The following is a 15559-nucleotide window of genomic DNA, read 5'->3' as shown; positions in this document are numbered from 1 at the left end:
ATGTTCATCCAGTTTCTCTTTAACTGGAAGTTTTGCTAGTTCACATTCATAAGAAATAGACATAAGTGCTAGTTAGAAGGGTTTTTTTCTTAATCACTTTGTTTTCTCTTTCAGATTCTGTTGCAGTGCTTTCCTATACCACATCAGGACTTTATACATCACTGATATACAAGAATATGACAACCCCAGTGTACACAACTTTAAAGGGGGTAACTCATTATTGTTACTGTTAAACATGTGGGGCTCTTCATGATGAATCAAGAAAACTATTTAGTCAAGCTCCAGATTCCATTCTTGACATTTTACATGGACTGTCCCTTTATAGGGAGTTTTAGAAGTTCACACTAGCATATTATTAAAAGAGAAGAAATGGGGCTTCCCTGGTGGTGCAGTGGTTGAGGGTCCACCTGCCGATGCAGGGGACGGGGGTTCGTGCCCCGGTCTGGGAGGATCCCGCGTGCCGCGGAGTGGCTGGGCCCGTGAGCCATGGCCGCTGAGCCTGCGCGTCCGGAGCCTGTGCTCCGCAGCGGGAGAGGCCACAACAGTAAAAGGCCCGTGTACCGCAAAAAAAAAGCAAAACAAAAAACAAACAAACAAAAAGAAATGGAAAGGTCTAGAGAAGATATTTATTCTTATTGGAGTATTAGAGGTCTGATACGCTCCGTTTTTGTTATGCTACATGTGAGTCTCCATCCCCTCCATAGCTGTTAATTGTTTAAAGGAAATAGTATTAATGATGTAATGAAAACTCCTAATATAGAAAGATCTTTGTATCACTGCCAGGGTTCCCCTCCTTTGTGTGAAGTACCTAATTAAAATAAGTATCAGAAAAAAAAGTATCGTCAGGTATTAACAGCCTTATGTTCTTAGGAATCTTTTATAATTGACAAATGCCTTGCGAATTGGAATTTGGGATTTAACAACATGACTTTGATAATGGCAAAATATTTTCTTGTATTCCTTTAAAAATCTTATTCCATAACTTCTGGTAAAATATTCTGTACCTAAAGAGAGTGGTCACTTTAAGGATGGACACAGGGAGGCTGTTTTGCTTTTCTTTAGAAGGCGACCCAGATAAGCAGCAACCCATTCCTGGATGACTCCTCTGGGTCAGAGGAAGAAGATAGTTCCAGATCCAGCTCCCGGACTTCAGAGTCAGACTCTCGCAGTAGGAGTGGGCCAGGCAGCCCCAGAGCAATGAAACGAGGTAAGGGAAAGTCTCAGGCATACAAGACAACTCCAAGTAATTCAGAATATTTAATGGGAATTTTATCTCTATAATAAGACTTTAAAAAAAAAATCTGAGCTGCCTTCCACTCATAGTGAAAAGAGTATTCACCTAGGACTAAGGCACTTATATTTTAGTCCTAATTCTCTTCTAAATTCTCTTTGTGATTCTAGACAAGACAGTGGTATTTTTTGTTTCGGTTTGGTTTTTGTTTTGTTTTTTAACCTTATCTGTAAAAGAGAGATCACTTCGTTATAGGAATAAAGTGAGATACTTGGCTTAAATGAGGCTTTTCTTTTACAGTTACTGTGTGATTTTGGATAATTTATAGGATGGACTTATTTCAGCTAAATTTGTTGCACTGCTAAATGGCAGAAGAATATACCTAAAAATGTGGTGGTTAATCTGATATTAAGATGGAAACCAACAAAAACTTACTTTGGGCATGTCTACGATTTTTGTAGATTTTGAAGGAATTTTTGGCATACAGGTTACAGAGAGAGCCAGTCACATTAAATGACATCTGTATTTTACAAAAGCCTTTAATGCAGCACAGTATGTTGGTTTTCAAACTGTGTTCCATGGAACACCTAGGTACTCCCAAACCCCTCAGCTTCAACAGGAGCTGTTCAACTCTCATAGATTTAATATTTTGGGCTTCCATCAGTCCCTTTGCTATACGACCTTGCCCCCTTGACAGCCAGAATCAGGTTATATCACACTTTTGCTCAAAACACTGCAAGGACCTCTTATAAAGACTATATGTAACACGTTATGTGATTCTCTGATGTCTTCGACCTCATCTCCTCCTTTCTACTCTCTTACTCAGCTCTGGCCATCCAGACCCTTTAGCTGTTCCTGGCACATGCCATTCATTCCTTTAGTTCAGGACCTTGCACTGATCGTTTGCTCTACCTGGTATTCTTGCCCCAGATGTTCCTTTGCCTCCTCCAGTTGAGACACTGCCTTCTCAAGGAGACCTACCCAGAGCACACCATTCAAATGTAGTCCTTTGCCCTTCTCTAACTGCTAACTCTTTTTATTCCCTTTAGTCCACTCTACATTTTGTTTTTCCATGGTATTTGCTCCCTGTTTTTTGTCTCTCTCCCCCGACTAGAATCTGTATTCCATGAGGGCAGAAATTTCTTCGTTTTGTTCTCTGCTCTGTTCCTAGCACCCTGGGGCTAGGAGCCTGAGATTTGCACTCCAACATTGCCTCTGCCTAGCTGTTTGACTTTGGACAAATCCTTTGATCTGTGGACCTTAGTCTCCTTAGAGAATGAGGGCATGAACCAGGATGATCTCTGAGGTCCTTTGTAGATCTAAATTTCTGTTACTCTTTGAAAAATAAAGATATTACTATTATCACAGCCATTACTTGACTTAGTCAAATAAATAAGAGGAATAATATGGTGACATTGTCCTAATGTTTCCCTTAAATGTTAATAAACACTTAAAAAGTTGCCACATACTGTAATGAATAATGACTTAAGTCTTTGATTTTATTTAATATTTTCAAAATCTCCAATTGTAGTGACTCTCCAAATGTGGCTTGCAACTTGCAAGTTGTTTTCTAAAATGGCAAGTGAATTATTGTGAAAAATGCTCCCTTGAATTTTACATTAGAGCTGCTGGCAAATGAAATAATCTGTTTATATCTTTGTCTTATTGCGTCTCTTTTATGAAAGATTTTCAAAATCTATAAACTAGTAGTATTGGACTTTGTGTGTTTTTTTTAATGTGATGTTACTTTAAAAATGATTACATGAGGGCTTCCCTGGTGGCCAGTGGTTGAGAGTCCACCTGCCGATGCAGGGGACACAGGTTCTTGCCCCAGTCTAGGAAGATCCCACATGCCGCAGAGCAGCGGGGCCCGTGAGCCATGGCCGCTGAGCCTGCACGTCCAGAGCCTGTGCTCCGCAACGGCAGAGGCCACAACAGTGAGAAGCCCGTGTACCGAAAAAAAAAAAAAAAAAAGATTACATGTAAAGCAATTATACTCCAATAAAGATGTTTAAAAAAAGATTACAAAAATTAAGTGCAGTAAAGTGTGATTGTACAAATCTTGATAAATTAAGGTTCAACATTTGTTTTCCTACATGTCAATATATCAATAAACATATTTTTAATCCTTAATAAAAGATATTGTTAGGCTACTGCATACATTTTATATATGTAAAAATAGCTGTGCTTATAATCATACCAAAATATTATTTATGTTCCTTTAACTTCCTTGGAGATTTGCATGATAGTCTTTACGCTTAAGTTCTGTTTTCTGCTTTAAATGTATTTCATGGCCAAAAGTATGGACTACATCTAGACTAGGAAGGTTTATGATTTGGGATTAGATGTATTTCTTAGGAAAACTGACAGTCAGCATTTAGACCACCCAATTATTAAATATTGACTTGATTTATTTCTTTATTCACCTAGGTGTGTCTCTCTCTTCTGTGGCTTCTGAAAGTGATTATGCTATTCCCCCAGATGCTTACTCCACGGACTTAGAGTGCTCACAGCCAGAGCAGAAGCTCCCGAAAACTTGCTCGTCTTCCAGTGATAATGGGAAAAATGTAAACACTGGATCAGGTTTTTTTTTAAACATTAATATATCTGTTAGTTTGAGCCTCCAAAGGGAAACTTAAATATTTTTTAAAAATCTCTTTAATTAGGAACCACTGGAAAAATCTGGCTACTTATTAAAAATGAGTGGTAAAGTCAAGACTTGGAAGCGGAGATGGTTTGTTCTTAAAGGTGGTGAATTACTTTACTACAAATCTCCGGTGAGTGGAAATTGCTTGTTATTTAGAACTGAATTCCTCAAACTATAAATCAGAATCCTGATTGATTTTCTTCCGTGTAATGCAATTAATTAGACAAAGCATTTCTTATTATGACTATTATAGGTAATCACTTTGCATTGGTTTTCTTCCTTTATCATACAGAGTGATGTAATCAGAAAACCCCAGGGCCATATTGAACTTAGCGCGTCCTGCAGCATTTTAAGAGGAGATAACAAACAAACAGTTCAGGTACTTTTTTTTTCTTTTTTTGTATCATGCAAAACTCAGCTCTCAATTATGTAAGCTAATAGAGTGGAAATTCGGTGTTCAGTTGTTTGTTTATTCCATTTTGGGGTCAGTTTGATGCCCCCAAAATGTGTGAAACCCCAGGACTTCTTAGTTAAAACTATAATATAACCTGAGTATATGTGAGTAACTCTCCTCTACACTTTCTTTGCCCTTGATCCTTTACACGGTTCTTTCCCCACACTAACCCTCCTAGCCATTTTCTGTTCTCAAACTGTCAAGCTATTTTAGGGGAGGGTTATTTGATAAATGAATTCCCAACAAGATATTCATAATTTAATATACTATTAAATTCAGAAATGTTTGCAATTTAATAGAGAACCGGAAAATGGCAGTTCTATGAACTTCAGAGGCTGTAACACATAAAAGTGGGAACGATATTGGTGAGCAGAGGGGCCGTCCTGGCTCCTACTGAGTCACATGGCAGAGGTAGCTGCTGACCATTTCACCCACACATGCCAGTCTTGCTAGACTTTGTTAAATTTAAAAAACCAAACAAAAAAAACAAGCTATTGAGACAGTTTGGTATGTGTGATTTAAAATTCAGATGCTTGGGGCTTCCCTGGTGGCACAGTGGTTGAGAGTCCGCCTGCCGATGCAGGGGACATGGGTTCGTGCCCCGGTCCGGGAAGATCCCACGTGCTGCGGAGTGGCTGGGCCCGTGAGCCATGGCCGCTGAGCCTGCACATCCGGAGCCTGTGCTCCGCAACAGGAGAGGCCACAACAGTGAGAGGCCCGCGTACCCCCCCAAAAAATAAAATAAAATAAAATAAATAAAATTCAGATGCTTTATTTCTGAAATGCTTTCAATAATCATTATTTTCTTATCTTGCTCCTTTGGAGGGTAGAATACAATATTTTATTAGAAAGGTACATTATCAGTGTTTCCAGTGGATAATACCTGAGGACTGCCCAAAAATGTAGAAAGGAGAATCAGGGAAAACTTTGTCTGGGAGCATGGCAGATAAGAATCATTTGTAGGCTTCTGAAATATTTGGAATTTTTGAAATGTGGCTAATTTGAACTTGAGAAATTGTGAGTTCATAATATCTGATTACATGTTCTAAGAATTCCTCTTCTGCTGTGTAGGTTTTCTTATTTTATTTATAATTGATTTCTTCATTTCCATAACAAATAACTTCTTTATTTGCTTAAAGTGTGTTATTTTATTACAGTCTGCAATCAATCTGCTCCTCATTTCAACAACCAGGAACCTGTAGCACATTTAAGGGAGAAAAGGAAAATGTAATGAGTAAACAAGATAAAAAATCATGACCCCAAAGCTTAATACTATGAAGAGTTTTAAAGTAAACAGAAGTGAAAAAATTATTTCAAAAAAAGTTATTTGTCATTCTCAGAAAGTGGTTAAAATATGCTACGTGATTTATGGAATCATTTATTTAGAACCTAGGATTCAAGGTTCAGCATGTTTGTTTCCATGTTAGGTAGTGATGTTTGAAGAATGGACAAGGAAATGCTAATATCCTAAAATCTTCAGAGTTTCCTTTCCTATCTTTATCCTATTCTAGTTGACCACTGAAAAACACACATACTATCTGACTGCAGATTCTCCCAATATATTGGAGGAATGGATTAAAGTGTTACAGAACGTTCTTCGGGTACAAGCTGCCAACCCCCTTTTCCTCCAACCTGAGGGCAAACCAACGGTGAAGGGATTGCTCACCAAGGTGGGAACTCTTATACATAGCAGTATCCCAGGCAACGATGGAATTAGCCCCCAATCATAAAAAGTGGGCATCAGAGAATATAAATATTGAGTATTTATGTTATCTTGGAGTGGGGAAGAGTGTTTTAAGTATGATACCAAAGACAAAAACCATAAAGATTAAAAATGATAAATTTGACTACTCTACATAAAAAATGTAAATGTTCTTGGGAGTTCCCTGGCATTCCAGTGGTTAGGACTCTGCTTTTCAGTACCTCTGCCGAGGGCCCAGATTCAGTCCCTGGTTGGGGAACTAAGATCCCACAAGCTGTGTGGCACAACCAAAAAAAAAAAAAAAAAAAAGTAAATGTTCTTACTATCAGAATTTCTCTAAGCAGAATTTTTAAAAGACTGATGAGAAGCTTTGGAAAGCTATTTGAACATGAAAAACAAGCTTTTTCTAATCAGTAAAGGATAAATACCAGTGAGGGGAAGGAACAAAGGACACAATGAGAGAGAAGTAGAGATAGTAGAGAGAAGAAATACAAAGGATCAATAAACATATGGGAAAACGTTCTACTATCAATAATAATTTTCTTAAAAAGCAAGAAATAATGGATATTTTTTTAAAATCTGATCAAGGGAGGACCTCTTTTAAAAGTATGAAATGCAGTATCGACACAAATTAAGAAATTTGCTAGTGAGTTTATTACTTTAGAAGGCAATTTGGCAATGTTTTGGCTAAAGTGTTTACTCAATAAATATTTTTGAATGAACAAATAAATGAATGAATATTAAATGTTTTATGAACATATATACGTACCCTTTGATCCAGCAATCTCAGTCCAAGAAATTTATGCTTAGGAAATTATCTTAATTTGCATAAGATTTAAGTATGAGGATGTCCATCACAGCATGGTTTTTTCTTTCCTATATAAAACAAATGAGATATAATTAACATACATTGAAATGCAGATCTTAAGTGCAGAATTTGATCAGTTTTGACAGATATTTACTGTCACTCTCTCAAGATACAGAACATTTCCATTACTGCAGAAAGGTTACTTGCACATTATGGTTTATAATAAAGAAAAACTGGGATCAACTTAGATGTACAGTAGAGCATAGTTTTAAATATTTATGTAATCAGGTAATGCTTTACTATGCATTCATTTTAAATGCTGTAAAAGAATGTTTAATGTTTTAGAAATAGGTTATGATGTATTGTTAGGTGATAAAATAGCGTATTACCATAAATACATAAAAATGGTTGTTATGCCATTTTTGGTAAACATGGTTGTAGACAAATGTCTGACTAAGAAATATACTAAGGTATATTAGATATTTCTGGGTGGCTTTTACTTCATTTTTGCTTAGTTCTGCTTTCTAACTTTTTTAGAATGAGGAAGTATTGATTTACGCTAAGATAAATATTATTTATAAATTTTAAAGAGTTCAATTGGTCACTTTTAGAACAATACAATAAGATATTTACATGCAAAATATTACCCACAAAAATAACCTCTACATCATCACTCATCACTCATGTGCTTTATTTATGTAAGAGGTGAAAAATTTAGCAGTAGATGAGCTATGCCACCATGTAATTTATACTTAATATTAATGTGGGAATGTAGGTGGGTGCTCTTCAGTAATATTTACAAAGACTGGAGAAAAAAATTACCAATACATTCAACAAAGAGATGCACTATGTTTTTTTCCAAAACATTACATTACCATGAAAATGTTTTTTCAGTTACTGATGGGCTTGAGAACTCCTTGGTATTGTGCTAATATATGTTTTCCAACGAACACAGTGCCACTTTAAATCACATTCTTATTCTAATTCATAGTAACTAGGTGTCCTCCTGTTTCAAGGGCTATGTTTATCAAACGTTTAAGCTTTAATATGATCTCATGGCTAAGGGTTTGTTACTTCTTTCACAATTAGTGTTTTTGGTTTTTTGCTTATTTTTAATTGTTGGCATGGCTTGTCAATTTCCACTCCTGTTACATTTCTGCTGTTCTCTGCTTCCCATTTCACAATTGCATTTTAAATGAGTATAAGTTGATGTGATTATCAGATGACTAGACCATTAGAATTTAAAGATAGGATGCTTATGAGGTTTTCTTCCTACCGGTTGTGAAAGCTTGTCCACCCCCATGTTTTCACCTGCAAAGCCTTATAAGAGAAAAACTCATTATGAGTGACTTGTTCTGAGCTCACGTTCAGGCTTACAATCCCAGATATGGCAGAGCAGCATTTGAATACTTTGGAGGGGACGAGGCTTTTCCAAGTTGTCACACTGTTATTATTAAGTACAGAAATATGTAGGTAGATATTAAGAACTTGACTAATTTGATTCTGGACAGTCACTCTTGCAACTTTTAATGCTTTGGAAGAACATTTCCTATATAAGAATTCATTTATTTTAAAAAAATGTATTGAGCAGTTACCACATGTCAGGCAATGAGCTTCAGGGTATTAAGATGAATAGGCCACTGCCCCATCCCTCAGAGAGCCTCACATCTATTGGGAAAGAAAAGGACGTCAGCATATTTATAATGATATATATAAAATACTATTGTTGACATGCATCATAAGGTCACAGAGAAACCTAATTTAGACTGTGGGATCAGGAACAACTTCTCAGAGACGATTTGCCTGTGCCAAGTCTCCAAGGAGGAGTAGGAATTAATTTTGGAAACAGACAAGGAAAGGTATCCCGGGCTAGAAGACAGCACGAACAAAAGACACAGTATCTCAAAGCAGTGCCACCTATGCGAAGAGCAAGTCCTTTGGAGAAAAAGTTGTAGGGTCCTGATCATGGAGGGCTTTTTTGTCTTGTTAAGGACTTTGTTCTTCATCCTGAAGGTGTTGTGGAACCCTTCAGGGTTTGTAACAGGAACATGGCTATATTCATGCTGTTAACAGATTACTCTGCTGAGAGGAAGATGAATTTGTGGGAAGCAAACTGGAGGTTCTAAGAACAGTAAGTGGAAGTGGTTGTCCTCAAGAGGATGGGACTCTGAACTGGTCATGGGAAAAGAGACCAGAGGGTGAATCTGAATAATGTTAGGATGTAAAGTCTTCCATTAGACCGAATTCAGCGACTAGGAAGTGGGAGCGATAAGGATGGCTGGGTGAAAGACTGTGCCAGATAATAGAGAGCTCAGAAAACAGGAGCAGTTTAGGATGACTAAAAGGTATTTTGGGAACTGTCAATGTTTAGAGCTTGTGAGGACACCTGAGTTAAGAAGTCCAGCAGGCAGTGACAGCACCAGTCTCCATCAGAGGAGAGGGCTAGGTTGGAGAGAAGGATTTGGGGAATTATCAGCATGGATATGATAGTTGAATCCATGACAGTAAGAGAAATCACCCAGGACATTGTGTAGGGTGGGAAGAACAGAGGACTGTTGATAGGTCACTCGGGTTGTCAAAATTTGAGGGTACTTAAAGGTGATGTATGAAGAGACCCTGGAGAGTAAGTCCTGGAGGCCAGGGGTGGAGTGGTTGACAGGGAGGGAGTGATCTGTAGTGTCAGATGCGGTCAAGTGCTAGGGCAGAAAGCGCCTTGTGGTATGTTGAACGGTAACTGGGTGATGAGTAGGTGCAGTACTGAGTGTGGAGGACTGTCCATACTTTCCGGCACATGAGAAAGAATCAAGCTGGGAGGGAACATGGTGTCAGGAGAGGCACTTTTTCAGATGGGAAAGGCATACCTTGAGTTTCCAAATTGAAGGGAGGAAGCTGGGATAGAGAAGTGGGAGATTAAGAACAAAGTCCAGAAGAAATGGGTGATCGGGCATGGCGGGAGGGCACTGTGGAGGGGCTGGACTTGCAGAAAGGTGAGGAAGGATGAAAATCCAAGCTGGTGGGGCAATGAGTGAAATCATGTCTGATGTCCTCGGTTTTCTTTGATGAAGATTACTCCAGTGGACAGTTCCATGAGAGTGAAGGAAAGGATTGAGAATAAGGGAAGTAGGATATATCCAAGGACAGATAGAAGGATTGATTTACCGAGGGCCCACCTGACTTCAATGATTTGAGTTCATATTGGTTATTTTTCTCTAAGATGCTCAGAAATAAGAGCAGAGACTTTACATTGTAGTGATGTGAGGATAGTCATTTTTTTCTAACATTTTATTATGTGAATTTTCAAATATGCAGAAAAGTTGGTAGTGTATTTTACAGCGAACACTCATATTCCCACCACCTAAATTCCACAATGAACATTTTACTTGCTTTATTCATATCAAGATGATGATTTTTAAATCTGTGTTTTATTATGGGCATTTTCAAACACATGTGAAAGTGGAAGGAATAATAGAAAGGACCTTCATATATTCATTACCCAGTTTCAACAGTTATTAACTATGGCTAATGTCATTTCTTAAAACCTCCCGTAACCTTTCTCTTCCTACACGCTCCACTGGATTACTTAAAAACAAATGGAGGTGAAATTTTGTTGTGTGGATTTGTTAGAAGCATGGGAATGCAACATAATCACAGGTTTTTTTTTTTTTTTTTTTTTTTTTTTTTTTGTGGTATGCGGGCCTCTCACTGCTGGGGCCTCTCCCGTTGCGGAGCACAGGCTCTGGACGCGCAGGCCTAGCGGCCATGGCTCACGGGCTTAGTTGCTCCGCGGCATGTGGGATCTTCCCGGACCAGGGCACGAACCCGTGACCCCTGCATCGGCAGGCGGATTCTCAACCACTGCGCCACCAGGGAAGCCCCAAATCACAGGTTTTAGATCAAGAGTTGTTTTGTGGTCAAATATCATTTCCAAGGTTGGTGGAGAAGGAAGAGAAGCCAGGAGGGAACTGATACACTGGAATAAAATGTGGCCAAGTGGATGAATGGCAAAAATGGAAGGATAGCAAAGGTTTTTAGAAATGAAGAGAGCAAGGAACTGTGAGTTAAGATGGTAGCAAGGCAGTACAGCAAAGAGGATAGGGCAAGAGTTCAGGGGCCAGACTACATGGGTGCATGTCCTGCCTCTGACAGTTGCCACCTGTGTGACCTTGAATAGATTATTTAGAGGCTCTGTGCCTTAGTGTCCTTTTCTGTAAAGTGGGAATAATAATAGTGCCAACCTCACAGGTGCTGGGAAGATTAGATAAATTATTTAAGCATGTAACGTGCTTTAGAACAGTGCCTGGCACATCACAAACATGCCAGAAGTGCTAGCTATTATTATCACAAGAGTTTTCCCTAGATGCTGAAGTCAGCAAGACAGGTGGCAGGATTTGTGGTGGAGAAGGCTACAGGCATGAAAATATAGGAGAGGGGAGAAGACCATGGGAGCTTATGTTTTTTTTTTTTTTTTTGGCGGTACACGGGCCTCTCACTGCTGTGGCCCCTCCCGTGGCGGAGCACAGGCTCCGGACGCGCAGGCTCAGCGGCCATGGCTCACGGGCCCAGCCGCTCCGCGGCACGTGGGATCCTCCCGGACCGGGGCACGAACCCGCGTCCCCTGCATGGGCAGGCGGACTCTCCACCACTGCGCCACCAGGGAAGCCCGGAGCTTATGTTTTGTGTGATGACAAAGGCCAATCGGAATATGATATACTATTTGTCATCAAAGTTTCAGAGAGAACTGATATAAGTAACTTTGTTATGGATGCAAGGTAAAATAATTTATTCTTTCAACTATTTAGTTCACCAAAGCCTTGAGGTTTGAGATTGTCTTTAAATCTTTGTGAGGATTCTTCTAGTGTAATTTGTTTTATTATGATTTTTTCAGAATAAGTCAGAATTGGAAGAAATCTTAACATAATCAGATGCACATAAAAAGATAGACTATGTTTTAAAACACAGCTTTTACTGTAAGTTGGCAGAAGTCTTCATTAATTTGTAGTTCCTCAAAGGCACACATTGTTCTCTTTAAAGATAAATCATTTCAAAAGTATACTCTCTATAGCCAGATGCATTATTCTTCAGTTTTGGTAAGTCTCCTTTCTGGAGTTTGTTTAAAAGAAGAAAAAAAAGGCTGCATAACACAAGCTATTTAAAACTTCCAGGATATTTATCTGTAAATATATGTTTCTAAATTTAATTAAACCAAAACATGTCTTGCCAAATGCGACATTTTGTTTCGTTTTGTTTTTCCTCAAGCAACATTTAAATCCATCAAACTGTTAGATGGTGGAGTCATTTGTTTGCTTAAACCATAGTTTTGAAAGCCCAAGGCTGGCTGCATTTGTGGGTTTAAACAAAACATGTGTTTTACTTCTCCTTATGCATAGTGAGGAAGGAAGCATTTATTGAGTAACTACTAGTATCCTTTATTTACATTTTCTCCTTTGGTCATCACAACAGCCCAATGAGGTGTACAGTAATCCCATGTTAACGACAGAACTTGGGAGGTCAAGTCAGTTACCTGAGGACATCATCCATCCAGTATGTGGTAGAACTGGAATTTAAGCCTTGGTCCTTTTGACCTCAGAATCCAGGCCTTTTCTACTGTCGTGACTTGCTGACTGTAAAATCCGTTGTGGCAATAATTTATATTCTTCTCATTGTACAACTGTCAGTGCAGTCCGTTTAAATGTTATGTCATTACAAGGGCCCTGCAAAATATGTGTGCTCCCCACCCCTATATGCTGCCCCTTCCCCAGTGACCTCTCCCCTTCCTCGCTTAGTCTCAGACAGATGGGCACACACCGTCTCAGGACCTTGGCGCTTGCTGCTTCCTTGCCCGGAGTGTTCTTCTCTCAGGTGACCGCATAGCTCATCTACCTCCTCCAAGGCTTGAATCAGTGTTGGTGATGCCTTCCTGACCGCCTTATTTTAAATTGTAAAACACGTCCCTCCTTCTCCAGGCACTTCCTTCTCCTTTCCTGCTCTAGTTTTCTCCTTCATATTTATCACCATGGGCAAGCATGACAATGGAATGTTGGGCTTTCGTTTTACCTGCCAATGTCTTGGTTTCCAGGTGGTGGACCTCTCCAAATTGAAGCCCACTCTAACTATTGCAGAAGAGGGTCAAGCCTCAAGGCAGAAGTTGGCAGGGCTGCCAGAGTGGTGGGATTATAGGGCAAGCTCAACCAGGCACACCACATTCTAGGTCTGGGGCAACAGAGCCTATTATCAGTCTTACCCACTGATGGGAATGGAGTTCTTGGTGTTTTTCTAGGCTTGAGGGTGTAGCTGGGACTGTCTGGCAAAAATCTTCAATGCCTGTACCTGGGCAGAACTGGGACAGAGAGGAACTCACAGTGAGGATCTTCATAAAGCTACCAAACGATGAAAAACCTGTGGTATTCAGTACAAATTTTGGTAGAATGTCTTCCACCAAAAAAAAAAAAAATCACTAGGCTTGTAAACTTGTGTTCTTGATGAAGATGTGTAGCACGCTGCTGGGTTAGTTGTTTGTCTTCCTCACGAGGCAGTGAGCTCCTTGAGGAAGGAGACTGTGTCGCATTCATATCCATCTCCCCAGTATCTAGACCAGCATCTGACTATTCAGAGTCAGGAATCAGATTCCATCCCAATCACTTGACATAATTCCTGACATATAGAAAGTACTCAATATGTAATAATAGCTTTTAATATTATTATTTCACAATTTTGTGTGTATCCTTCTGGAGAAGGTATCAAATGTGTTCAGTGTATTATTACTTCTGGAGAAGGCATCAAATGTTTTGAATGAATGAATCTCTTACATTTTGGAAATCACTAGAATTCTTAGGTTTCAATCTTGTTTCTAACATTAGAGTGTTAACCCAGAGAGCCCTACAGGGTTATTGGAAATCTATGTAACATAAAACTATGAAATATACTTACTTGTGAAACTGGCATCTTTGAATCCTTAGTCCTAGGCATAATACTTGACATATAGTAAACATTCGTTAAATGTTGAATTATGAGCACCAAAGCAAAACATACCATGCTACTACTATAATGGGTAAATTTTAAATAGCATTTGGATAGTCTAGTTGGAATATCACTTATATCTCAAGCAAACTGGATAGCTGAACAGCTTCAAATAAAGTATATAAACTATACTTTAAGGTGTCAGAGTTCTGAGCTACATTTGTAATCCTTTGAAATATGATTTCAGGTAAAACATGGCTACTCCAAGAGAGTCTGGTGTACACTTATAGGAAAAATATTATATTATTTTCGTAGTCAAGAAGATAAGGTATGTATGTATTTTTAATATGCTAATTAGAGGAATTTTTTGTTTGTTATGGCTTCAAGTTTTCCCTTTCACTGTTCTGTTGCTAGCTCAAACTTTAGAATTTTTGATAAGGTTGAAATTTTGCATAAAATTTATTACTAAGGTAATCATAGACCCGCAGGGGTTTTGATTCTTAATTATAAGCCTTAGTACTTAATTAATTCTTCTTCTAAGACCTAGAAAAGTCTTCCTCTATCCCACTTTCAACCATCAATTTCCCATATTTTCCAGGTCTGACAGACTAGATAGATGAGGTTGATTGAAGGGAACAGCAAGCTAGGAAAAAAGAGCTGGGAAGGGAAAAGAATCCAGTTCTGCCCCAGGCCCTTGAATCTCTAGATACCACTTATCTATCCATCCATCTGCATATCTATATCCCTTTCGTTCATTTTTAACTAATCTCCTCCCTGCCAAAACTTGAGTTATTGCATTTTCAGAGTAAAAAGATGGGTATCTTCCAAACGTGAAATGTATACCCAATTATCATTGTGCATACCCCATGTCATCTTTGGATTACTGAAACTCTAAAAATTGAACTAACATGGACTAAGAGTATTTGCATGAAACAATGATGCCAGCTCCACAGAACAGCAGCCTGTGACTGATTACTGTGTTAATGAGACTAAACTTCTTGGTCCACTGACCATGTAGGTCAGTTAGTATTTCTTTGCTCTATTTTCATAGTCTGCACTCTCAGTTCCGACTAGCCATATTTAAAATGCATGCCATTATTCTCAGTATTGCTCATGGGTTGGTACTTAACACAGTGCAGCCATTGAGAGTGATATCTCTGAAGTAATGTGGGGATATGCTCATAAAAATAATACAAGAATAAGCACAGTACAAAAAAAAAAAAAAAAAAAAAAAAAAAAAAAAAGAATAAGCACAGTACAAAATTGCATATTCAGTATAACCCTAACTCAATTATCAGTCAGGAAAACAGAAGCCACTCTGTGTATTCCAGTTTTAACAATTTTAATGCAGAATTAGGGACATACATAACTTTAGAAAAGTTGGGAGAGTAGAGGTCGGGGAAGCAGCTGCCACTGAAGATCTGAGAAGTCAGCACCAAGGTCTGAACACAAAGCACAGAGGCAGCTGGTACTCAGCAGTTTACTGAGAAGCCTCTGTGATACATCAGTCCAGGCATCTGACTGCAGCTGTCTCAGGAGAATAATGACTCTTCTTTTACCATTACCTTCCACATCTCATGAAAATTCTCTCAGGCAAGTGCTAATCTGGAGCCATGCAGGGAAGGGGATTCTGACAAATTTAGTTCCCAGCTTCTTTTCTGCAGTTACAGGGAGACTTTAGAAGAGGAAGTTTGGGATTCTGAGTTTATAATTCTCAGTCCAGCACATCTATGTAAAGATACACATAGCAGAAAAGTCAG

The 15559-nt window shown here is 38.8% G+C and overlaps 1 protein-coding gene across 7 annotated transcripts in view; it reads left to right on the top strand.

Moving 5' to 3' along the window:
• PLEKHH2 (pleckstrin homology, MyTH4 and FERM domain containing H2) overlaps positions 1 to 15559 on the top strand; it is a 110615-nt gene that overhangs the window by 52459 nt on the left and 42597 nt on the right. For 6 of the 7 annotated variants that reach the window (XM_067007669.1, XM_067007672.1, XM_059078853.2 and 3 more), the window contains 7 exons: positions 115 to 209; positions 1063 to 1207; positions 3662 to 3798; positions 3898 to 4008; positions 4171 to 4257; positions 5844 to 6002; positions 14047 to 14127. In XM_067007669.1, coding sequence (XP_066863770.1) covers positions 115 to 209; positions 1063 to 1207; positions 3662 to 3798; positions 3898 to 4008; positions 4171 to 4257; positions 5844 to 6002; positions 14047 to 14127 — 815 coding nt within the window. The remainder of the gene's footprint in view (positions 1 to 114; positions 210 to 1062; positions 1208 to 3661; positions 3799 to 3897; positions 4009 to 4170; positions 4258 to 5843; positions 6003 to 14046; positions 14128 to 15559) is intronic. The other variant, XM_067007671.1, reaches the window with a different exon arrangement.

Source organism: Kogia breviceps, chromosome 11 (assembly GCF_026419965.1).
Source record: "Kogia breviceps isolate mKogBre1 chromosome 11, mKogBre1 haplotype 1, whole genome shotgun sequence".
NCBI classification, from domain to species: Eukaryota; Metazoa; Chordata; class Mammalia; order Artiodactyla; family Physeteridae; genus Kogia; species Kogia breviceps.
Note: the sequence above shows the minus strand (reverse complement) of the source record. Positions and strands in the feature narration are given on the sequence as shown.